Source organism: Mus musculus, chromosome 9 (assembly GCF_000001635.26).
Source record: "Mus musculus strain C57BL/6J chromosome 9, GRCm38.p6 C57BL/6J".
NCBI classification, from domain to species: Eukaryota; Metazoa; Chordata; class Mammalia; order Rodentia; family Muridae; genus Mus; species Mus musculus.
In genome coordinates, this window is record NC_000075.6 from 9,732,702 (window position 1) to 9,760,093 (window position 27,392).

Sequence of the window (27,392 nt, forward strand, 5' to 3'; positions counted from 1 at the left end):
ATTACTTGGCCTTTTTCCATTATCACTTTTAATATTCTTTCTTTGTTTTGTACATTTATTGTTTTTACTATTCTATGACAATAGGAATTTCTTTTCTGGTCCAATCTGTTTGGTGTTCTGTAAGCTTCTTGTGTGTTTATGGGCATCTCTTTCTATAGGTTAGGAACTTTATTTCTATAATTTTGTTGAAGATATTTACTGGTCCTTTAAGTTGGAAATCTTCCTTCTAATTTATACTTATTATCCTTTAGTTTGGTCTTCTCATTGTATCCAGGATTCCCTGCATGTTTGGGGTTAGGACTCGTTTGCATTTCACATTTTCTTTGATGTTGTGTCAATGTTTTCTATGGTATCTCCTGCACCTGAGATTCTCTCTTCTATCTCTTGTATTCTGTTTGTTATGCTTGCATCTATAGCTCCTGACTTCTTTCCTAGATTTTCTATTTCAAGAGTTGTCTCCTTTTGTGTTTTATTTCTTGTTTTTTCTTCCATATTTAAATCCTGGACTCTTTTCTTCAATTCTTTCACCTGTTTTCATGTGTTCTCCTGTATTTCTTTTAGGGAGTTATTTATGTCCTTCTTATAGTCCTCTGTCATCATCATGAGAAGTGACTTTAGACCCATATCTTGATTTTCTTGTGTGATGCTGTATCCAGGACTTGCTATGATGGGAGAGTTGGGTTCTGATGATGTCAAGTCACCTTGGTTTCTTTTGCTTCTGTTGTTATGCTTGCCTCTTGACATCTGATTATCTCAAGTGCTCCTTGCCCTCGATATATCTGATTGGAGCCTGTCCTTCCTGTAATCTCAGTTGATTCAGAACTTCTCAGAGTCCAGCTTTGTTTATGATCCTGTGATTCTGTGATCCTGTGATGCTGAGATTCTGGGTTTCAGAGTTCTTGGTAGTCAAGCTTCCTCTGAGACCCTGAGATCCTGGTGTGACCAAGCTCCTGATATCCTGGGATCCTGGGATCCTAAGATCTTGGGCATGTTAGAGTGCCTGTGAGTGATACCTCCTCTGGGGACCATGCAGCTGTTTGCTGAGTTTGAAACCATGATATACCAGTGATGACCAGAAGGAACTCTAGCCACTGGCCTGGTGGGATTCCTGTGCCAGTGCTCCGACTGGTCCCAGGAACCCCCAGTTCTGTTGGAACAGATGTTGTGTTTCACCCACCAGTCATTCTAAGATCCTGAGCATGCAAGGTCACCTGGGGGATGGAGAGTCCTCTGGGGAGTGTGGGACTGTCTGCCAAGTTTGGACCCATAGTGACTCAGTGCTGGCGCCGACCAGAAGGAATCCTATAATTAATGTTTTATGGTATGACACCTAGTGCTGAAGCCTAGGACAACACAACAGAAGTTTTAGTAAGGTCAAATCTGTGGTCTTGAAATCACATACCCATTGTGGTCATTTGGCTTTGTTTTGTCATAGGAACTGTTCCTTCAATCTTGACATAGCAAGCATTTACTTCGACATCCACACAATATAATATACCCACTTTGATCTCAATAGCAATTGCCAGCATACTTCAGGAAGTGTAGTACTTCTCTAAGTTTTTAACCATCTTAGTAACAATTTTCAACACAACACTCAGGAGGAAGGGGGACTCAGTATATACTATCTATCTCAACTCAAATATTCTTCATTTGTAAGAGTGATCAAGGAAGAAGGAGGATAAAATGGGTAGTCATTGAATCAAAATTCCTGATGTATGTGGTTTAAAACAAACTGAAGAAATGGTAAGAAGAGGGCCCGTATAGATGCCTCCATGATCATGAACCCTGTTTGCTCCTGAAAAAGATATCAGTTCAGCTCTCAGTATCCATGTCTGGTGGCTCACAACTGCCTAAACCTCCATATCCAGAGGGTTTGATAGCGCGCGCGCACACACACACACACACACACACACACACACACACACACACTAATATATACATGTAATTAAACAATAAATAATACTTCTAAAAATAGAGAAGAAATGGATGCCAAGAGGAGACTAGTATACAAGAGGTTCCATTTGATAGCAAGATTGGTGTTAGAGTATCAGCCATGCCATTTACTTAATAGAAAACATGTACTTATAGTTAACATTCCCTAGCTCTACTTTAATTGTGTGGAAGGTGAGGAAGAGCTCCATTAGAGGACTACTGTTTGCATGGGATAACTAAAGCATGTGAAGAAGTTCAAGTACTTAGCACAAAGCCTGAAATTGATGTATGGAATTGCTCACACTGGTAACATGTAGTTTCCCTTTAGAAAGGCATGTGTTAGAGTCAGCAGACTGATTTTCAAGCTGCCTCTGAAACAGAGGCACACTTCTCACTTGTATTTTGGAGAGATTTGCCTGGTCTAACGGGGTTTTATGATTGAAAACTACTCTCTGCCCCATGAAGCATACTGTCATTTTCTTTGTTCTAGTTATTGAGATTTAGTTTTAGGGGTCTGTTGCTTGCTGTAATTTCTGTCTTATTTTAATCTTACTGGGGACCATTTCTTTTACATAATATAATTAAATTACTCATTGGGTTGGAGAAAGTCATAATGTTTACTTAATAGTATTTTCTTTTTTATTTTACCAACCATTTCAGCAGAATACTTTATATTTTCTTTAAAACAGAGGAGGAAGACTAAAGTATTAAAATCCCCTCCCAGCTTGGGCCCTACCTTTGTCCACAGCTGTATCTGACCACTGTGCACTTAATAGTTGTGCCCAGTAAATAATTCAGTCCAAATCATATTTGGTATAGTTTTCCAACTTCCATTAAATACTACTTTCTGTCAGAGAAAATGAATCCAGGCTCACATTATGTGGTGTTACTATTTCTGTATGATTTGCCTATTTTTTACTATAGGAGCAGAATGTATATCTATCACAACAGGATTTTATTCTGTCTCCTCTATTAAGTTTTAAAATTAGATTTTCTCAATAGCTTCTATGAATAGGCTCTCTGGGGATGCAAATGAAAAAACATATTTTCTTTTCAGGAGCTTGAAGATAAAGTGCAGCTAAAGAGATCATAATTAAAACTGAACTGAGTCTTTTTGACACATTCAATGAGCCTTGTAACCTCAGATGCTGGGGTGAGAGTGGATACATAAAATGTCAGGCTTGTGAGGAACAGGGTAGTCAATCTTACTTCCTATCATATTCCCTTCCCCAGTTTGTCTAAGTGGTTTCTCTCCAACCCCATCTGCCAATAGGAATAGGCCATTTTCCTTTCAAAGCAAATGGTAGAGGATTAAGACAACCCTGCTAGACAGCTCAGTGATTTCTTCTTCCACCTGGAGACATGTCACTGAACTTCAGAACATTTTACATTTCTAGGGCTTAAAACAAGCAGGTATATGGGATGGTCACTGTGGGGCAGAGGGCATTACTGAAGGAAGGTTGAGTAGGCTCAGTAGAATTAGAGCCACTAGCAGTTCCCACATTGCCAAAGAGCCCAAACCTTAGTAGAAAAGAAAGCATCTAGACAAAGTAAGTCTTGGCACCATCTAACACCATTGAGAGACCACAGAGATGACATTATCTATGCAGCTATTACAAAGTATGCAGTATGCATCTGGGAAGGGCTTTCATTAGCACATGCATTTGATACTCCTAGATTTAAGAGCATTGATCTCTTAAATGCACAGATAGCATACTTTTCTTGTGTGGCCAGAAATGTTTGTATCATATTTTCCATTTCATAGTCGAGAAATAACATTGGACAGAATTCAAATATGCTAGGCAGCTACAGAGCTATTTCTGGAAAAATTTATTTGATACATAGTTTTTATACAACACTTGATTTTTCTTTGCTTCTTTAGTCATCTTTTGCTAAGAAATCGGAGGGAAAATATTACTTTGTGGAATAATATCAACTTCCATTTACATACTCAGTACTAGGTAAGAAAACTGTAATGGTAGTGTGTGAGGATCATAAGTGGATTTTCAGGGGAGTTGTTAAGCCCACATACATTTAGCTTAAAACATATCATCGACATAAAAGAGAATTTTGCATGGCCACCATGGCTTAAATTCCCATTTTATAATATAATAACTCAGATAGTGATAATGGTGATAATAGCATAGATATTAATATTCATATGTATTCTCTTATGCAATACTATGATCAAGTAAGCTGTCCCAGGTAGCTCTAGTTATCAACTTGACAGAGTTTTCAGTAATCTGACAGAGGAGACTCAACTAAAACATTGCCTAGATCAGATTTGTGTATAGGCATCTCTGTGTGGTATTGATTTGATTATCCATTTTTCTAGGAGAGTACAGCCTATCTTGGATGGTGCCATCCATTGATTCTGGTCTGGAATGTCTAAGAAAGTTATCTGTGAGTGAGCCTAGGAACAAGCTGGCAGGCATCATTCCTCCATGGCTTCTGCTTAAAGCCACTGTCTGGACTTCCCCAATAACAGATTGTGACCTAGAAGGGGAAGCCAAGGAAACCCTTCTGTTCCTGCTAAGTTGCTTTTTGTCTTGGTGTTTGCAACAGCAGCAGAAAACTAGATCATGGTATTTTTCTCAAGTGATAAATAAGTATAAGAAAGACTTAGAAACCCTTGCCTGTATAGAGTATGTTAGTAAATGACACAACAGAATATTGATTAAAATCTAAACTCACTTAATTCAACAAACTTTACATATATATCACTATGTGTAAAGACACGTTACATGGTTAGCTACTCTAACTCCCTTCCTCTCTCCAACTCTCTTTGGAGGTTTCTCATATGTAATTTTCAGAATGTTGAGATTTAAGAAAAGAAACAGCTGCTACTATTGTATGCATTGTGTTTTTCTGTTTCAACCATCTCATATTTTAAAGATGTATTTCCTAATCCATAGTCATCTCTCTTGTGACATTTTTAAAATAACAAAATATTCACACTGTACTGTTCCAAATTTACACATTAGTGTGAAAGAACAGCACATTTCATTAATTAAACATGTTATCTATTTATATCTTTTTCTCTGTGTGCATAATCTAATTAAAAGTTGTAAGAAAATTGAAATTGCTCCATAAATATAAATGCACACCAAAGTAAACATAGCCATTTGCTATACTAGTTTGACCTCCTTATACTAAGGATTTGGGCTGAATCAATTTATTCTTCTTTGGTGTAAAGCTTTTTATTGGTGCATATTCATTTACAAAGTACTGAGTCTTATGTTGACCCCCTTGATACAAGTACATAACATACTTTGACAATGTTCTCTAGTGCCAGCATACCCTATCCAATTAGTTATTTTTAATGACTATCAAACGTGTTTGATGACTAGAATATATACATATATATATATATATATATATATATATACATATATATATATACACACATATACATATATATAGACACACACATATACATACGTATATATATATATATATATATATATATTCTACAGAAAATTCTCTCTCTCTCTTCCTCTCTCTCTCTCTCTTCCTCGTTCCCTCCCTTTTTCCCTCCCTTCTTTTCTTCCTTCCTTTCTTTGCATGGGAAAGAGTACTTTTAACAGAGATGTTTAATTCGGGTTTCTTTCTGTAATTTAGATTTTTTTTATGAAGAGAAATTTACGTAGGCTCATAATCTCAACATCCTAATGTTCAGACCTGTTTTTCCTCTCCTACAGCTCCTATAGCTCCTATACCTGTCCATTTTCAAACTTTAGTTGGTCCATTAGAACAGTTTTCTCTTGGAGTATAAAATTGGGACTTAATGGAGGCAGAGCATGTCACTGGAGACTGCTGGCTCAGGATATTGGTGTCTCTTTTAATCTGTGCTGCCTGAGGAAACAGCTGAAAAACTCGATACTTGCTTCTATGCCATTAGGAGCTCAAGCTGAAGTTGATGTTCAAGCATAAGCAGAATAAAGTGGGCAATGCTCACTCTCCCCACTTCACTGTAAGAGGCAAGCTCTTCGTGCACTTTTAAGATCATTACTTTCTTCTTCCATAAGACTTTAATGGAATAAAATATGTCATGTATGCAGATAGCGTAAACTTTCAAGATAGCAGTTCATGACTGAGGTAGCTCAATAGCTGGATGAGGTCTTGGAAATGCAACACCTGAAACGATTATAACTCAAACACATTAAAATGCATTGGTGATTTGCTAACAAATTTTTCATAATTCAAGAAGATTTATATTTAAGAAGTTTAGAAGGGTTACTGATCCCAAAAGGATTGTTGATGTTTAAAATGTGTATTTATAGACAGCCTCCAATTTACATACTAACCTTTGTCCTTGATTAAACACAATTTGCAGTATGCAAAATAAGGCAGTGTTCTTAGAAAATGCATGCCTGTATTACAGTTGGCTATCATTTTGTTTTCAAACAGTGAGCACATAAAAGAAAGAATGACTAATCGGTTATGGTTTTAGTTAATGAACACCTGGACAGATCCATCCCATAATCAGCTTCCAAATGCTGACACCACTGCATACACTAACAAGATTTTGCTGAAAGGACCCAGATATAGCTGTCTCTTGTGAGACTATGCCGGGGCCTAGAGAACACAGAAGTGGATGCTCACAGTCAGGTATTGGATGGATCACAGGGCCCCGAATGGAGGAGCTAGAGAAAGTAGCTAAAGGGATCTGCAACCCTATTGGTGGAACAACATTATGAACTAACCAGTACCCCAGAGCTCTTGACTCTAGCTGCATATGTATCAAAAGATAGCCTAGTTGGCCACCAACGGAAAGAGAGGCCCATTGGACTTGCAAACTGTATATGCCCCAGTACAGGGGAATGCCAGGGTCAAAAAGTGGGAGTGGGAGGAAGGGTATAGGGGACTTTTGGGATAGCATTGGAAATGTAAATGAGGAAAATACCTAATAAAAAATATTAAAAAAAAGAAAGTATGGCTGATATTATGGCTACACGAAAATCTAACCAAGCAATTAATATTCACTTGGGAGTTCACACAATTTAAAGAAGAGAAAATATCAAAAGAAGTTACAAAACAGAAAGGTTGAGTTTTCTGTGGGTAACTTTGTATCGCATTTAGAGTATTTTCATTTTCTATCTTCTACGTTGCTGTATTTCTACAGAAATAATACTAAGCATCTATTGTGTCTTCCTTCCTCCCTTCTGCCCTACTTCCTTTCTTTACTTCCCTCTCTCCTTCATTCGTTCCTTCCTTCTTTTCTTTTAAATGAACCTGCTAAAGTACATTATACCCAAGTGTGGTGGGAAATGCTTATAATTTCTGAACTAGGGAGGCCGAGGTAGGAGACTTATGAATTTTAGGACAGGATGAGTTGTATATCAAGTTTCAGGTCAACCTAGAAGAGTTCTGTGTCAAAAAACCATAAAACACAAATCTAGTAATATATGCATATAAAACAAATAAGTTGAGAGCTAATATCTGAGGATGAGTTGTATATCAAGTTTCAGGTCAACCTAGAAGAGTTCTGTGTCAAAAAACCATAAAACACAAATCTAGTAATATATGCATATAAAACAAATAAGTTGAGAGCTAATATCTGACATCATTTTACATGTAAAATACAGAATAATACAGAATTATGGAGAAAATAGACATCTTGATGTTCAGTGTTCTCCTTGTCAAGACTCGTGCATAATGACTGAGGATAATATTTTAAAATTTGCAACCAGCAATGAAGGAGTGTTCCCCTTTCTCCACATCCTCACCAGCATCTGCTGTCAAGTGAGTTTTTGATCTTAGCCATTCTGACTGGTGTGAGGTGGAGTCTCAGGGTTGATTTGCATTTCCCTGATGATTAAGGATATTGAACATTTTTAGGTGCTTCTCAGCCATTCGGTATTCCTCAGTTTAGAATTCTTTGTTTAGCTCTGTACCCCTATTTTTAATAGGGTTATTCGGTTTTCTGGAGTCTACCTTCTTGTGTTCTTTATATATATTGGATATTAGTCCTGTATTGGATTTAAAGTTGGTAAAGATCACTTCCCAATCTATTGTTGGCCATTTTGTCCTATTGACAGTGTCCTTTGCAGTACAGAAGCTTTGCAATTTTATGAGGTCCCATTTTTCAATTCTTGATCTTAGAGCATGATCTATTGGTGTTCTGTTCAGGAAATTTTCCACTGTGCTCATGTGCTCAAGGCTCTTCTTCATTATATATATTTTCTATTAGTTTTAGTGTATCTGGTTTTATGTAGAGGTCCTTGATCCATTTGGACTTGAGCTTGGTACAAGGAAATAAGAATGGATTGATTTGCATTCTTCTGCATGCTAACTTCCAGTTGAACCAGCAAAGTTTGTTAAAAATGCTGTCTTCTTTCCACTGGGTGATTTTAGTTACTTAATGACCATAGGTGTATGGGTTCATTTCTGGGTCTTCAATTCTGTTCCATTGTTCTACCTGCCTGCCACTGTACCAGTACCATGCAGTTTTTATCATGATTGCTCTGTAGTACAGCTTGAGGTCAGGGATGGTGATTCCGCCAGATGTTCCTTTACTGTTGAAAATAGTTTACGCTATCCTGTTTGTTTTGTTATTCCAGGTGAGTTTGGAAATTGATCTTTCTGACTCTATGAAGAATTGATTTAGAATTTTGATGGAGATTACATCAAATCTGTAGATTGCTTTTGGCAAGATGGCTATTTTTACTATATTAAGTCTACCAATCCATGAACACTTGAGAACTTTCCATCTTCTGAGATCTCTTTCGATTTCTTTCTTCAGAGACTTGCAGTTCTTGCACTTCTCCATTGCTGGTGGGATTGCACACTGGTACAATCCCTCTGAAAATCAGTTTGGAAGTTCCTCAGAGAATTGGAAATAGTACTACCTGAGGACACAGCTGTACCACTCCTGGGCATATACCCAGAAGATGATACAGCATGTAATAAGGACACATGCTTCACTATGTTCATAAGAGTCTTATTTATAATAGCCAGAAGCTAGAAAGCCCAGATATTCTTCAACAGAGGAATGGATACAGAAAACGTGGCACATTTATATAATAGAGTGTTACTTAGCTATTATAAAAATGAATTCATGGAATTCTTAGACAAATATGGAGGATACCATCTTAAGTGAGATAAAGCAATCATAAAAGAACACACATGATATGCAATAACTGATAAATAGCTATTAGTCCAGAAGCTCAGAATACCCAAGATACAATTTGAAAACCACATTAAACTCAAGACGAAGGAAGACCAAGGTGTCTTTGCTCCTTCTTAGAAGTAGAATCAACATACCCATGGGAGGAGATACAGAGACAAAGTGTGGAGCCAAGACTGAAGGAAAGGCCATCCACTGACTGTCCCACCTGGAGATCCATCCAATATACAGTTATATACCAAACCCAAACACTATTGTGGATGCCAACAAGTGCTTTCTGACAAGAGCCTGATAAAGCTATCTCCTGAGAGGCTCTGCCAGTGCCTGACAAATATAGAAGTGAATGCTCACAGCCATCCATTGAACTGAACATAGGGTCCTCAATGGAGGAGCTAGAGAAAGGACTCAAGGAGATGAAAGGTTTTGCAGCCCCTTAGGAGGAACAACAATATGAACCAACCATTATCCCCAGAGCTTCCTGGGACTAAATCACCAACCAAAGAGTACACATGGAGGGACTCAATGTTTCAGCCACATATGTAGCAGAGGATAGCCTTGTGGGACATCAATGAGAGGAGAGGACCTTGGCCTTATGAAGCTCCATGCCAGGACAGGGAAGGGGGAGTTGGTGGGTTAGTGAGCAGTGAGAGGGGAAATGTGATAGGGAGGTTTTCAGGGGAGAGATGAGGAAAGGGGATAAAATTTGAAATTTAAATAAAGAAAATATCTAATAATAGAAAAAATATAAAAAACATTAAAATGTGTTTATTTTCCCTCATATCTGAAACCTTTCCCTCTGTATTTCTCTGCTGTGGTCATACTATAAATGTCAAATATTTTGCATTCATTTTCCTTTAAAATGTGTCTTTGCTATTTTCTTAATACATGATATACTTATGTATTTTGTTATATATCTGTTTGATAATATGGTATAAAAATACAATATGACAAGATCAGTTGAGAAAGAGTAGAATTACCATTCTTTAAACATATAATATTTCTGAAATTGTCTACTTTATGATGTTAATATAGAATTTTACAGAAGAATAAGGAGTAGATAAAAGAATTGGATATTTGGCATGGGAAAAATTAGAGCAGGAATTCAAAGTTATTTTTGGCTATTAAGAAATTCAAGTCCAGTTTGGGCTCTGTGAGACTCTTCCCCGCCCCTCAAATCCATAATAATAACAAAACATTGGATCCTATTACTAATGGCTCCTTCTGCATGATAGCAAGATATCATTATTAGGTTCTTTAAAAAGCTATTACTTTCCTTTATATGGTAATTATGGTGGCTTTTCAATTAGGCATACTTATTCTGGATGACTAGCAACCATTTGATTTCCTAAGCTATGAAGCAGATGGGTAGCTCATGCACCAGGCTTCCTGAAGGCATCAGGTCAAACAGGATCTGTCTGTCTTTTCAGAGTGTAATTTGTATAGATTAGGTGGTAAAGGCAGCAGAAAAGAGCCTAAGAAAGTATAATATAATTAAAGGCAAGGACAATCATTGAGAAACAAGATGGTGAGTTGGTCTATCTGAATTTTATTGTTTCTTAGAAGAATAGATTAATTGCCTCTGCTTCATGAGAACTTAAACACAGTTCAAGGGTGGGAGAAAACTGAAGATTTCATGAAAGCTTGTTTATAGAAGAAGTGACACAAAGGGATGGAAGGAAGGTAAGTAAAATAATTATCTTAAAGGATGCAATTTTAGGATACTATACGAATACATGAAACAATTATGATTAATTCAACTTGCTTTCAGAATGAGACATATATGGAACAGGGGTTTCATGCCATGGCTCTTACCTGCCTCATTTGTGCGGATCATTCGAGATGGAATGCTTGGATCTCCTGTCCCAATTGGATTGGTGGCCACCACTCGGAATTCATATTCTACCCAGGGGTTTAGGTCCACAGCCATTGCTGACTCCATGTCTCCTGTGATGACTTCTGGGACTACAGAGAAGAAGCATATTTCATACTATGAAGAGGGTGGAGAAATACTGTCACTATATGTTGATCAGTGATGTCACTGTTAACAGTCCTTACTTTCTCATTGTATGAGATTATATGAGATCCTACTTTCTTGTAATACATGATTATGTGCCTCAGCTATCACTACTAAGATAAAGTGATCTTTCAGGAAGTGAACACTGAATATGCTTAGGTTGTTTGCAGGTCATTGGAATTCTCATCTGGCTACTGAAGAACTTAACATTGTCTACACTAAAACAGATTTCCTCATCTCCAGCCCTAGAAAAGAGGTTAATTCATACTAGAAATAGTTGGGGTTTTTTTTTCCATTTCTAGGGCAATTTCAAAAGATGTTTCTTGTTCTTACAAATATATTTTATCTCCTGTCCACAATAAAAAATTAGGAATGCATATTAATTAGAAATGAGAGCATGTAAGAATTAGGGGCAAGCTTGGATCTCTTCTTGGAATGATTTTTGTACTATGCTTTGATTCAATCAGAGCAGGACACTTCTTAGTAGTTGTCTGTACAATTGTGTCCCATTCACTCTTATACGAGCTGCCCCATCACTGACACTCTGCAGGTTGGCACTGACCTTCATATCCTTAAAACCAATGATAGATTTCAGCCCTAAGTGGACATTTGAATACCACAAGCACAATAACCTACCCTCTCTTTCCCTTCATATACTTTGTTTTCCAGGAAAGGAAAACATGACTTCATTTTTTTTACATGGATTACTCCTTCTTGGCCACTTTTCCCTGTTTCATCTTTGCCATGTGATTTTGCAACTAGAGTATTCCACTGCTGGACTTTAATATTCTTCTCTGGTTTATATATATATTTTCTTAGAATTTATATATTCTCTGATTTGTATGTGTGTGTATGTGTGTGATTTGCCAGGGGGTGCATATGAGTATGCCTGTGCACATACCACACACTTGTAGCAACCAGAGAATGATATAAGCTGACTTTCTCTACCACTCAGTGCCTCACTGCTTTGAGATGAGGCATGTCAATGAACTGGAATATCACCACTTGGTGAGGTCTGGGATTTGAGCTTTCACGATCTACCTGTCTCTGTCCCTCAATTCTGTAATTACAGGCATGTGCAGCCAGGTCCCATGTGGGTGATGAGCATTTGAACTCAGGTCTCCAAGCTTACACAGCAAGTGCCATTGTGCCATCTAACCAGCCTCATGTTTCAGTATTTTAAGCATAACTTGTATATCAATTTATAATATAATTAATTAGGTAACTCTAAATTTATTGTTTTTTCATAAGGACTATACTGTTAAAATGTTAATGTTAATATAATGTTAAAAACATTAGTTGAAACATAGTTTCAAAAACAAACAATTTTGTCAAGAATTTTGGTTTTGAATATTGAAGAGATTAAAGATGTTTTTCTTTCCAGGTAAGAATATTTAACAGCTTCACTGCCATCCTTTTATAAAAAATATTGTTGCTGGAGCCATGGGTATAGATTGTGACAAGGAAAATACATGAATCACAGGGAAAATAATAGCGATATTTAAAGACAGCCAATGCTGAATAAGAGGAGGATACCACTGGAATGGATTTTCTAGTAAAATCATCACATCAAAGAATTCAATAAAATACTTGACAAGCTAGTAAACTGCAGAATTTAATCAACCAATTGGCTCATAGAAAACATACCTATAGACAGACAATAGAAACCAATGGTAAATGTTTCAGAGACATCCTGGAGTTATAAAAGAAAGATCAGTGATGTTTATAGTCATAGGTGATTTGATAATCATAAATACACACAGAAAAAAAACAGATCACATAAGAATTTTCAGTAGCATGAAGAACATCACATTTTTAAAGTACATTTAATTCACTTAATTGGAAATGGGACTCAAAGATGAAATTGCCCCTCTCAAATATAGTTTCATATTTTTCCAAATATACAGATTATTCTTACTTAATTTTTGGATTTTCCTTGCAGACAAAAGAATTTATAAGCCAATTTTACAACATGAATATGTAAGCCCATTCTAAGATATACTTAGTTAGAAGGCCCATGCTCAAATTTTGTTTTAATTAACAAAAATAAGGAATTCACTTTCATTTTGATACATAAGAGAATGTTAAATGTTTTTTTTAAATAGCTTATAAGTTATATTGACTTATCAAAAATTTAAACTGTATACTCATCATTTCTTCTGATATATATATATATATATATATATATATATCAGGATTAGAAATTATTTACTTGAGTTATTTTAGATTATGAAAACAATTTCAAATACCAAGAAACTCCCCATAAAGGTGCTGCACTGATAGGGACCTTTTTTCCCATTAGAGGCATTAAAATTGTGGCTAGATTACACACAAGGCTAAAGCCAAGAAGCATTAACAACAGCTTCTTTAGATCACCAAGGATTTGAAGCCTCTTTAGTGCACTTGTCCTGGGAATGGTGTGCCTTTACCACTATTTCAATGAATTCTGAGTTTTGGAGAAAGTAATCAGATGAATTTGCACTGATTCACTCTACAAAGTGATCCTTCACTCTACAAAGGGTAGAAAAAAATGATACAGATAGTGCTATAATTTTGAAAAATATATTTCTTTACAAATAAAACATTATCTTAGTTTTAAAAAATAAATATTTCCACAAAGGAAATTAAATCAGACCTATAACTTAAAAGTATTTCCAGTATTAAAATTATTTTACAAAGAAAAGATATAGCTTTCCAGTATAGAATTATCAACAAACATAAAATAACTTTTCCTCCTAATCTTTCCTACCTCCTGTAGAAACAGATGTATCAGGAGAACAACAATAACAAAATGAATGGCTGGAATCAGAGAATAAGTTAGCTAAGAGACATGAACTCATGGCTGTACCAGGCAGACCATAAGAAAGACTGGGTTAGGAGATCATTGAGTGACTTAGGAAACATACATGTACGCTTAAGGATCTCTCCCAGAAATAAGTTCATCAGGCTGTGTGACATGTGTGGCAGGAAGGTGGCATGTGTGAGAATACGGCAGATACACAACTGATTCTGTCATAGCTTCAAAGTCTTTGAGGAATCACAGTAAAATTAAGATTGAAAACGGGACAAGAGTAGATGGGAATTCTGAAATCAATCTGCTTATGAAATTTGAATTCATGTTCTTCCAATGTCTACTAACCAGATCATATCTCTCATTTCTTTGGGGCTACAATTGTTCTATACAGAATGAGGTTAGTGCTTTAAATATTTATGGGAAATGTGTATACACATAGCACACTATAATGATAACCATAGTGATGCTTTAAGTTCATGCAGCAACCTATTTAAGTAAGATTTGAATTATGTTCTGTAGAACAATATATTTTCTGTCAACTTAATTGTAATCTGAGTGAAGCTAAATATGCCAAAGTTCCATTTACCTAGACACCATAGACCACTCCACAGCCACAGCATTGCATTTTAGTTTCATTCTTAATTAAACATCATCTTGATGATTTTCACATTACTTATTTGCTCTTGCTTGAGATATATTTTTGATATGTAGCAAATTTGGTTCCAAACTTCTTATGTAGCCTAGGCTGGATTAAAATGTATGGCAGTCCTCTTGCCTCTGCTTTCCAAAGACAGAGATTATAGGGATCTACCACCATGTCTAGGCTGATTTTTATATTTTACTTCTAAGCAGATGAGTTAACTCTAAAATACAGCAGAAACACTCATCCCCACTCTGTGTAGACAATTGCTTCTGAAAACATTCCTTCTGGTCTTGGAGTTTATTTGAAAGTAATGCTATATCTAATAGCTATCGGGGAGTGTGACTTTCCATATCATTTCCACAATTCCAGTAACATTACAAAGTTTGGGGAAAGTTACTTTTATAACATTTAAAGGAAATTACCAGTGATGAAAAGAATTAAAATAATAAAAGTAAAACAGAAAATATGTTTAAAAACACACATTAAGATGATCCAGTGTTTTAGGAAACAGTCATGCTAGATTTTCATTTTACAAATAAAACTGAAATGGAGTTATAAAGACACAGCAGAAATTTCTGAGATGTGGACAGTCTATATCCTAATCCTTCACTATGTATTTGTGTTTATATAATAGAATGCAAAAAATTCTCTAGAGCTGCATCCTGAAAATGACTGTATATCAAACTGATGAATTCCCAGGGAGCCCTGGAGCTTACCCAAGAGCATTGCTCAACATCTCATTTCGGGTTTGATAACTGTTCTTGAGTCATATACAGTGTGATAATTAAGGGAAGCTGGGGAATGGCTCCATAGGGATTTTGTGCATAATGTAATTTTTGCCACTTTTTTGTGAATCTGAAAATTAGTTCAACACACAAATTAAAAAAATTAGTTCAACACACAATGTGGCCTCTTAAAAAAAAAAAAAAACAAACTGTGAATAGAAGAGAGGAAGGGAGTTTGGTTTTTGAAGGCACAGGGAAGTAGTTGACCATGATCAATGTTGTAAAGAATAATGGATTTCTACAGTTGACAAATGATTTTGAGTGAGCTTTAAAGTAAATGCACCTGCTGCTTCAAGATGCTGTTTTTGTGTCAGTCTGTGGACCTCTTACCTGTCTTCACTGTTTGCCAGCCCAGGGAGAAGGGGCTGCGAGCCTGAAGGTTGTAAGAAGAGATGGGGCTATGGTTGTCAGTTGCTGGACTCCATGAGAGAGTGGCTGTGCTTTCTGTAATCTCCTCTACTATGACCACTCCAGGTGGCCCTGGGGGACCTACAGGCAAGACAGTAGAAAAATCTAAGTGCAGAGAATCATAAGCAGCCATGAGACATTATATTTCCAATGTGGATCTCATGAGATGATGTGTTTGCCTAAACAAAATACATACATAGTAATGAAAATTGACAAGCAGAAAGTTATGGAATACAAGTTATTTTCTAGAATTTCTGTAGAAGAACTTAATTATGTATTATATTTTTTCTGACACTTTGTGCCTGGAGGCAACTTTCAATTAGCATTATATTTTATTTGAAAAGGAAAAATAATCAGAAGCAGACACAAAGTTATGAATGTCAATATGAACTGTGGTTGTTAAAATCAATCACAACTAACAGGCAGAAGCAGCAACAAGCAGACACGATACCAGTTATAATAAAGAGCTATAGGTGGATAGAGTTAATGTTCTAGCTCAGAAACCTTACAATGTGCAAGACATGTAATGCTTTCTCTTGAACAACTCACATTTTGACCAAGAGGATGCAGAGCATTCTGGAATAATGGTACTATGGGGACCGTGAGCTTATTCAACAAAAGTGATGTATACATAGTGCTCTGTGAGAATTAAAAGGAGACTATAATTACATTGCTTTGGGGCGAGTGATAAAGCAGAGTGGTAGTGACTCACAGAAGTTTAGTTCTTTTTAATCTCTAAGTGATAGTATGGAACAGAGACAACTATACCGAGTAGATTTTGTTTTCAAGAAATAACCAGAATATGATTTCATGAGAAATTTCTCATTAGTTAATTATGCCTAAAAATCAATGTTAAGTGAATTAAAATGTATGCCTATTTACATTTTATTCATTAAAGTAAACAACAGTGTTTTCTTTTGTTGTTAAACACATATTCCATAATATGTACTATGCAAGTTTTAGAATTGTTTCTATATTGCATAAAGAATATATACCTAGAATTATTTTCAGTTACTATTCTATGAATTGACACATATGTGGCAAATTACTTTCTGGATTTCATGATCAAGATATCTATGAACGACAGAATGGAACAGTGAGCTAGAGTACTTTAAAGCCTTGACACGCAAATGGAATTTTTAAGAGACAGTATATGAGCATTTTTCACTGAGCAGGTTGCTGAAAGGATTGAAAGATTTTGCTGAAGGGACCCTATTATATCTGTCTCCTGTGAGGCTTTGCCAGTGTCTGGCAAATACAGAAGTGGATGCTCACAGTCATCTATAGGAAGGAACACAAGGCCTCTGATATAGGAGCTAGAGAAAGTACCCAAGAGCTGAAGGGGTCTGCAACCCTATGGGTGGAACAACAATATGAACTAATCAGTACCCCCAGAGCTCGCATCTCTAGCTGCATATGTAGCAGAAGATGGCCTAGTCAGCCATCATAGGGAAGAGAGGCCCCTTGGTCTTGCTAACTTTATCTGCCCCAGTACAGGGGAACGCCAGGGCCAAGAAGTGGGGGTGAGTAGGTAAGGGAGCAGGGCGGGAGGGGGGTATAGGGGCCTTTTGGGATAGCGTTTGAAATGTAAATGAAGAAAATATCTAGTAAAAAATGTGGGAAAAAAGAAAGTTAGAGAATATTTTGAAGATGATAGAGTTGGGGATGTGCACAAAGGAGCAGTGCAAAGCCTTGAGAAGAGGCAGTTTTTCCTCTCAGTGAAATGATGGAAGGAACAGTGAAATACTGAAACACAGAATGACTTTGCAATAACAAGGAAAGAAGTCCAGAGCTCATTCTGGAAGGAAATCATTGTTTTCTCCGCCTAGCCTCCAAATGGACGGTGTGTGTATGTGAAAGTGAGCTTGGGGACAGGAGGGCATCAGGAAAGGCTTCGAGTAGATATGTAATGAAAAGAAGCAAGAGATAATACAGATGATCACAATGTTTTTTTTAGGTTTAGCTGGATTGTATCATCATGAAGGAGAAACTGAACAAATAAGCACATTTTGAACAGCCAGACAAGGTTTAGGAAAGAAGTCAGAAGAATGGGTTATAGCTTGGAGAAAATGTGAATTGCTGTGGGATTCAGAAGTCAGGAAGGTGTTAGTGGCTTACAACAACACAAAGACAATGGACTACTACAGAAAGGAGACCAAAGAGTTGGGTTTGTGTTGTGAAGGGTAGCTGGCAGAATTTGTGACTTTGTGTGTGTGTGTGTGTGTGTGTGTGTGTGTGTGTGTGTGTGTGTGTGTAGGCGGGATAGTTTTGAGTAGAAAATTGGTGTGCAAGCATAAAGGGAGGAATATGATTATTAATGTGGATAATTCCAGCACTGTGTATGGCTATGTTGATGCACTGCAGTGTTTATGTTGAAGTCATTATTGTGGCATAGTGAGGAAAAGAGAAGAGATGCAGGTGTCCAAGAAGGTGTGTAGGAAGGTATTATACTTTAGACAGGATTATAGGGAAACATCTGTAAGACCAATATAATTAACCCAAATTATTATCACTATTTGATTACTACAATGATGCCAATAGATACCTTATAACACCTCTACTTTATAACACACTAAGATGACATGCTGTATGTTTCCTAGACATTAATTATTACTTTCCTATTATTGTCTTACTATTTTAGAGAGATGATCATGGACTTCAAAGAGACTATTCAGTTCAAAATTATCTAGGCAGTGTATTTGGTTTTGTGCTAGGCACTGGAAATGTGAGCATTAGTCTAATGAAAGGAAATTACTTGTCACGGTCATTGTAGTGATGGATAGCCGAGGTGAGCTAAAAGTATGGACATGAAAACAAAATCTGATTTTGGAAAGTAGCAAGGGATATGCTATTAATAAGGGAAAGAGTTTCCAGTGAAGGAAAGAAAGAGAATGTGTGTGTTAAAGAAAGTGCAGGTGGTAGATGAAGTATGCAGTAGAGACAAGTGGCTGATGGACAGCAAACGAAGTCCATGCATAGGGTGACAGGCATCACTCCTTTCCCTTTATGTCAATGCAATTCATTCCTTCATTGAATGGTGGAGTCTGCTCCTTTTTCCTTTTGAAGCTGAGCTCGCCCATGACTATTGGACTCTATCCATAAGAATAAAAATGTCAAATACTGTTCAACTCTTGAGTTTTGGTCATTAGAAGTTGATATTCCTCTATCCTTCTGAAATAACTTTTAGGGTTTAGACTAGTAGACAGTTTGAAAGTCAAATTATACCAAAGTTTCTGTAAGAAACTCCAAAGACATTTTGACAGAGGCATGAATAGAAAGAAACATCCAACTTGTTCCCAGCTCTCCCATGCAGTCCAGTCCAGGCAGTAGACACAACGGAGGCAGCCTTCAAAGATCTCTTGCTTCTGGAGGCATGCATGTGAGAAAATATTAGGATGGATTGGCTGAGCTTGTCAGATACTAAAGTCCTGAGAGATGAGGTGCATGGATCTTTAAAGTGACTAAATTTAAAGATGATGGTGAATTGGAACGTGCTTCACAATTATTTCTTGTGTGGGTTTGCTTACAGGGAACTCTGAGGAAGGGCTTTTAAAACAGCTTAGAAGTTTTGGTGATGTGTTAATATAAGAAATCATTGTCAAATTTATTTCTTTATCTCATCTATAGTATGCCATTATTTTGTTAAATTTCAGCATTCTACTTATTTATCTCTTCAATGGACATTTATTTACAAATGCCTACATGCAAACTTAAGGTCATGTGGGGAAATGAGTATCTGTAAAAGCAAGTGATTTTTCCTTCTGAGTACTAAAGTTTGTGGAAGATGATTAGCATATTTTAAGATTACAGCTAATCATTATTCAGTATTTTCTAATGTTTCAACTGAAATTTTGCTTTATTCTTCTTTATATATCTTCAAGAACTTTTCTCAATTTACATCTGCTTACCAAAATATATTTTGTAGCAAAATAACCAGTAACAATGTTTATGCACCCATTATACTATCTTGGCTGATCAGTCATGTATAATTAATTATAAATCATTATACAAATGATTGTTCAGTAATCATGTAATATTTAAGTTATAAAAGCTTGTGACAAAATGATAAGCAGTCATTAAGTTAATATTAGAGTCGATTTAACAGCGCAGCCTTCATGGAATTGTAAAATATACAATGCAAAACTGTATACATTAACTTGCCAAATAGGCAGAGAAAAATAGCAGAAAGAATGCATTAGCTTATTACTTGGAGATGAAAATAGCACATTTAAGCTTTATTTTATGCGTATTTCTTTTTTAAAAGATTTATTTTCTGTTTTATTTGTATGAGTATTCACTTACATGTATGTATGTGCATCGTTGAAGGCATTGAATACTTTGGAACTGGAGTTATAGATTATTGTTAGTCACAATGTGGGTGCTGGTAACTGACCCTGGTCCTCCGGAAGAGCAGCTAGTGGCCCTCAGCACCAAGCATGCTTCCCATCCCTTCCCAACCTTATTTCTTTCTCTACAGTCCTCAGTATGAGAGTACTACTTTTACAATGACTTTAAGGTTACTCTTTAGAGCAGTAGTTCTCAACCTGTGGGTAATGATCCCTTAGGGGAGTCAAAAGTCCATTTATAGGAGTCACCTAAGACTATTAAAAAACACATTTACACTACAATTCATAACAGTAGCAATATTACAGTTATGAAGTAGCAATGAAAATAATTTTATGGTTGGGGGACATAAATAATTCATGGTTTCAGTTCCAAAACAGGAGGAACTATATTGAAGAGTCATAGCATTAGGAAGGTTGAGAACCACTGTTGTAGAGAAAGTAACACCTGTGCTATCCTAAAGATAATCAACTTAACAAGGAGACATCTATTGAGTACCATTGCATTTGGTGAGGGAGACAATATTAGTTTTCAGCACGCAGTGTGTTAAAAAGCAGTGGCAAAGGCAAGCTTTTCACACAAAGGTATACTAGGAAGTCACCATTTTCAAGTGCTCCAAGAGTGCATTTTGTCTCCATGTACACCTACATGCCAGAAGAGGTTATCAGATCCCATTACAGATAGTGGTGAGCCACCACGTGTTGGCTGGGAATTGAATTCATGCCTCAGTAACAGCAGCCAGTGTTCTTAACCACTGAGCCATCTCTCCAGCGCCATGGTCTAAACCACCAACTGAAGAGTATACATGGAAAAGCCATGACTCCAGATACATATTCCAGAGAAAGGGCTTATCTGATTGATATGGGAGGGGAGGTAGGCTTGATGCCCAGGTAGGGAGATGCTAGAGGATTGAGGCAGGAGTGTGTGAGTTGGTGGAGGAGCACCTTCATAGAGACAAAGGGGAAGGGGAAGAGAGGGGATGGGAGGAGTAACCGGGAAGGGGGATATCCCTTGAAATATAAACAAATAAAATTATTTTTTTTTAAAGTGAATTTTGTACTTCATGTAACAGTTGTTCAATTGGTTTATAATCATTTGCGTAAAATTTACACTCTTACAAATAGCCAAACTGGTACTTGTCACATATTAGGCCCTTGGAAAATATTTGTGAAAGAAAAGATGAAGGATGGAAAGATGGGAGAATGATAAAAAGATGGAAGGATAGAGGAGGCTAAGTTTTGAATTTGCAGTGCTGTCTAACAAAGGAAAAGACTGTTTTAAAACATGACCTTCATGTTGCACAGGGAGCTTATGTAATGGTTTCTTTTTAAAATCATATTTGCATTAATGATTTTTAGTCAGGTGTAGAATAAAAAAATAATAATGCTACCAAATGGAGAAGGAAAAGAAGGGATTTCATAGTAAGACTTGTTAGAAACTTCGAGCATTGTAACCTATGGGAAAATATTTTTTCCTTATAAATATGAAATCCTGATAAATATGAAAGATTTCTTATGAATAGCTTATTACAGTGCTACTCTAAAATAATCTGGGTTTGTGATTTCCTTTTTAAGAAAAATTAACCATAATTTTCAGCTATAATAGAGGTGAAAACAATTTACTGTTATTATATTAATGTTGGCTTATCAATGCTTTATTCATAAAGAAAATATTTTTAGACAATATATGCTGACTGCTGGCTCAATTAGCTTCGTCTTTATATTTAGAGTGAGTAAATTCATTAACATATTAATGTATCAACTGTCTGTTTCTAAAGTTTGTTCCTAATGTCCCTGTTTTTCTTGTTTTATTTTTTAAACCAAATTACACAGTAAACATTGTTTTTCTGAAAGTCTTTTGCAGCTAATTTACAGAAAACCATCTTTGAAAATAGATTATTGAAAGACAAATGCCTCAGTGCGTTTGTAAGAGGGGCTGGTGTCTGCATAGGAGATGGGCACCACTCATTTGTAGGAATCTCAGGACATTCTACAAGAAGCCATGAGAACAGATGTACAGTAATCAGAGCCCCCCCCCCCCCATGTGGGGAGGGATGCTACTGGTAGGCTGCATGGGTACACTAAAATCAATACTTTGTTGATGAATAGGAAGACTAACAAGAATACTTTCTTGGAAAAGTGACTGCTTATAGTCAAAGCCATGGTCTTTTTTATGTCTCTCTTAGCGATGGAGAAGCAGAAACCATGTGATTATTGGCTCAGTGTTCCCTCATCAAGGCCCCTGAGAACTGCAATGATGTGAGTACACCCTCACTCCTATTGCTCACTTGCAAAGTTTCCTTTCTTTTCTTTCTGTTTATTTTTAATTTCAATTGAGTTGATTTTATACAATGTGTTCTGATCATTGTTCAGACACTGTGGCAGCTTTCACAGAACCTGCATATGTTCAAGTCATCCAGGGGGATGTTGACCTGGGCTCCCATCTCTAACAAAGAAGCTATCTGTCCTTGGTACTTCCTAGCAAAACTTTTTTCTTGATGAGCTGCTGACTTTACATGGAGGAAAGTATCTGTGTTCTTACAACTTAAAGCTTATTATTATTCTGATAGTGACCTGAAACAAGGACCCACTACTTTAGACACCAATTAAGTAGCATGACAGAGCCTGAGAATTTTTAAATAGCTGGAGTCCTCCAGTTTGATTTCATTCTTTTTTCTCATCAGGAAGCTGTGTCCTTTAGCCTAAATGAATGAAAGGGGAGCTCCACTGCTCTTTTTGGGAAACAGCATAAGAATGGAGGCAGGAATGGTCCACAGGCAGGCCAATTAGTCAGGTGGTGACACTGGGATCGTACTCTGCCTGTGCTATTCTTCCTCACTCTCCCTGCCAGCCTTGGACAGCAGCTGCAGGACAGGCATTTTAGAGTTGGCTTTCTGTCCAGTACTTCACAGAGTAGATGAAGAACTCTTTTTTCAGGGGTTCTGTGGCCTCTATGCCAAGTAGTTTTTTAGAAATCTCTAGTCTAATCTTAATGTCTTCCTGATTCTAAGACTTCATGATTCAAAAATTTCTCACTGTAAAGCATTATTTTATATTATGAAATAATTCAGTTTATTTTCATATTTTATATGTGGTAGAGTGACCCTAGTCTTTTTTTTTTCCACAGTGAAAATTTTAAGAGGAAGAACTAAAGTTTCTGGGACTCCAAATATTAAATAGAACTCATTTTTAAATTCTTTAACATCTAAAATGAAAACTTGATACAACTAACTCTTTTTTTGTCATTTTATTTATGTGTATGCTTTTATCACATTGCCCTCCTAAATATGAATCCCCTAATTCTGTGGTTAGTACTGCAAATACTGTGATGATAGTCACACCCACTGAACATACACACACAGCGCTTCTGTAGGTAAGAGCAAATTGGTGTGACTATTATTGAAGAAAAAAGTCCTAAACATGTTCTTCAAACACATGATGAAGATCAGCCTCTGCTACTACCTGTACAATAGGGTAATATGGAAAAAATGAACTCTACAGAACTTGTTTTATTTTTATCATGTAACTTCCTCATTGACAAAAACCACCATTACAAGGGGGACAATGGCTGGATTGTTAAATATAGAAAAAGAAACATGTGGACAACCAGAAAAACATAACAAAACAAAATACCATTTTCCATAGGTTCAACTGATAATAAACAATATGTTTTTTCAATAAAAATATATGTATGCACATGCATATATATGCACTCATATGTATATGTATAGTATGTATGTATTATGTATGGGTATTCAGTGTGCATGTGTATGGTTGGTACTGTTATTGTGGCTCAGACTAGCTTGGAACTCATAGGAGTCGTCTTGCCTCAGTCTTCTTGGCATTGCTATTACAGGTAAGAGTAATCTGAGCAACCATGTCTATCATCAAAAGTAATATTAATCAATACTTTGACTGAGTTTGTGGTATACTATATATTTATACATATTAATGAATGTGTTATCAAGTGGTTGTTGAGTTACATGTTTGCAATTATAAAGGAAAAGAATGTATATGTACTCAGAAAGCATGTCATTGATAGCAAGTTTATGAAGTTTATTCTTATAGATGGAAATATGTATGTTATGGACATATAACATTGTGGACATTATGGACTGGACAAGCTCAGCTTCCTGTACTGCTGTGCTGAGCTTGATTTGTGCATCTATCAAATGCTTGCTGCCACTAATGTCCCTCAGAAGGAGAGGAGCATTCCTTAAACTATTTACTATTTATTCACCTAATTATATTGAGTTTTTCTAATGTGTTTAGTCCCTTGAGAATAAGCAGCTCATCTTACCATGAATAGTCAAAGGTGGAAAGGAGAAATAAGTACGTATAATGGATATTTGAAAAATAATTTTGCTTTTAACTATTTGATAAATCTCAACATTTATTCATATCTACCTATTGTCAATCTATCATCTATCTACAATCTATCAGCTATCATCTACCAATCATTTATCTATTTATTTATATCTATCTACTAACCATATATCTATTCATCATGTCTATCCATCTATCATCTATCTATATTTATCTAATCAATATCATCATCATCTTGACTCATCTATTTCTTTATTTTCTCTATCACATATATTACCCAATTCTTCTGTTTGAAATTGCTGCTTCTGCTCGTTTTGCCTTTTTAACATCTGCTCAGACTGTACATTCAATATTCTGTCCAAGCTTTGTCTCCCTAGACTTCCCTGACCAAGCTGTCTAAAAAACAAAAACAAAAAAATAAATAAACAAAACAAAACAAAAAGCCATTGGGTTCTGAGTTTATCAAACCATGTACTATTCATTCAGAGCTGAAATCACAAATAGAAATCATCCACTCAAGAGCAATTTACTAGTGCTTGCTTCCAACTTTGGAGTTTACACACAGAAAACTTTAGCACAGGAATTGCACATGTGATATTGTTGATATTATATTGTCATAGCTTAGGCTACTCACTTAAAACAGCATATTATGATATATGTTTATAATAAGTGAGGGAATAATGTTTCATAGCAAACCATTTTAGAATAGCTTTTGACTTAATATTTGAACACCATCACTTTTTGACAAACCTAGAAATGAAAAAGAAAATATATTTTACAAAACTGCTCATGGAAGTATTCTGAAAGAAGGCTAAATATGTATATTTAAGAAGAAAAATTTCATCTATTGCATTCCCATCCTTGTTTAATGTTGCTAACTAGATACCCACATATCCATGCATTTCAGTTGATAAGGGAAAGGCTATTAGTGTGTCCCAAACTTCTATGAGCAGTGAAATTTCTGACATCTTTGTAGTACAACATACATTTTCCTGAGCTTTTTCTAAGCCAAAGAATTTGTAAATTTGAAATAAGAGCTTGATATCTTTCATTTTGTAAACAAAGCCTCGGAAATTTCTCTATATACTGTATACATATATTTTATTCAAGAGAAAATAATTTTAAGATAGTCAGACAAGGCCAGCCCTGTGCCATCTTGGGCGTGAACTCTGCAGAGGGTCCCAAGGTCCCCAGAGGATTCTCCATGCTGCAGGCACCCTAGCACAACCAGGATGTTAAATCACTGGTGAGTGGAATGCAACATCTGTTCCAAAACACCTGGAGGGTCTTGTGCCACCCAACCAGCAGCTAAGGTTCTTTCCAGTCTGATCCAGCCCCAGACCATCTTGGGTGTGAACTTGGCAGGCCCTAGCACAGCAGGATCTTGGGATCACAGAGACCAGTCTATTCAGGAAAGCAAATGGGCGGCAAAAGCAACAGAGATTCTTAGACATGGTCCCTTCGGGCATTCATCCTCAGCCAGGAGGCAGAGCTGAGACCCAGACCACTGGGCACCTTCCCTGCCAGAGGAGAGTCAGCCTCCAGGGAGGGCTCTGACCTCAATACTCAGGAGGCAGATCTGAGCTCCAGACTTCTGTGTACCTTCCCTACCAGGGGAGAGCTTGCCTGCAGAGAGTGCTCTGACCACTGGGACAAAGGAGAGTGTTGGACTCTCAGGAGTGCTGACAGAGGCTAAAGAATCACAGGAGGAACAAGATCCAGCCAGAGACAGCTAGAACATCTAACACCAGAGATTACCAGATGGAGAAAGGTAAATGTAAGAATCTTACTAAGGGAAACAAAGACCACTGGGCATCATGAGAACCCAGTATGCCCACCACAGTGAGTCCTGGATAACCTAACACACGCGAAAAGCAAGATTGGGATTTAAAATCATATCTAGTGATGCTGGTAGAGGATTTTAAGAAGGGAATTAATAAATCACTTAAAGAAATACAGAAGAACACTTCTAAACAGGTGGAAGTCCTTAAAGAAATACAGGAAAACACTGCTAAACAGGTAGAAGTCATTAAAGAGGAAACACAAAAATCCGTTGAAAGAATTACAGGAAAATACAACCAAACAGGTTATAGAATTGAACAAAACCGTCCAAGATATAAAAATGGAAGTAGAAACAATGAAGAAAATCTGAAGGGAGACAACTCTGGAGATAGAAACCCTAAAAAAGAAATCAGGAACCATAGATGAGAGCATAAACAACAAAATATAAGACATGGAAAAGAGAATCTCAGGGACAGAAGATTTCATAGAGAACATAGACACAATAATCAAAAAAAAAAAAAAAGGAAAATGCAAAAAGACCCTAACCTAAAACATCCAGGGAATCCAGGACATAAGAAGACCAAACCTAAGGATAATAGGTATAGATGAGAATGAGGATTTTCAATGTTAAGGACCAGTAAATATCTTCAACAGAATTATAGAAAATTATAGAAGAAAACTTCCCTAACCTAAAGAAAGAGATGCCCATGAACATACAAGAAGCCTACAGAACTCCAAATAGGCTGGACCAGAAAAGGAATTCCTCTGGACACATAATAATCAGAACAACAAATGCACTAAATAAAGATAGAATATTAAAAGCAGTAAGGGAAAAAGTTCATATAAAGGGAGACCTATGAGAATTACACCAGACTTTTCACCAGAGACTATGAAAGCCAGAAGATCCTGGACAAATGTTATATAGGCCCTAAGAGAACACAAATGCCAGCCCAGGCTACTACACCCAGCAAAAGCCTCAATTACCATAGTTGGAGAAAACAAAGTATTCCATGACAAAACCAAATTCACACAATACTTTCCATGAATCCAGCCCTTCAAAGGATAATAAAGGGAAAACACCAGCATAAGTATGCAAATTCTACCCTAGAAAAAGCAAGAAAGTAATTCTTTAAAAATCTAAAAGCAGAACAGAATCCCAATTCTCACAACAAGAATAACAGGAAGCAACAATTACTTTTCCTTAATATATCTTAATATCAATGGACTCAATTCACA

At 36.5% G+C, this 27,392-nt stretch overlaps 1 protein-coding gene across 14 annotated transcripts in view; it reads right to left on the minus strand.

The window, feature by feature from the left end:
• Positions 1-27,392, minus strand: part of Cntn5 (contactin 5) — a 1,270,553-nt gene that overhangs the window by 98,479 nt on the left and 1,144,682 nt on the right. For all 14 annotated transcript variants that reach the window (XR_003947896.1, XR_003947895.1, XM_017313363.2 and 11 more), the window contains 2 exons: positions 15,628-15,786; positions 10,874-11,023 (listed from right to left, as the gene is read on the minus strand). Coding sequence is in view for 12 of the 14 variants with exons in the window: in XM_017313363.2 (XP_017168852.1) it covers positions 10,874-11,023; positions 15,628-15,786 (309 nt within the window). In the remaining 2 variants the exon portion in view is untranslated. The remainder of the gene's footprint in view (positions 1-10,873; positions 11,024-15,627; positions 15,787-27,392) is intronic.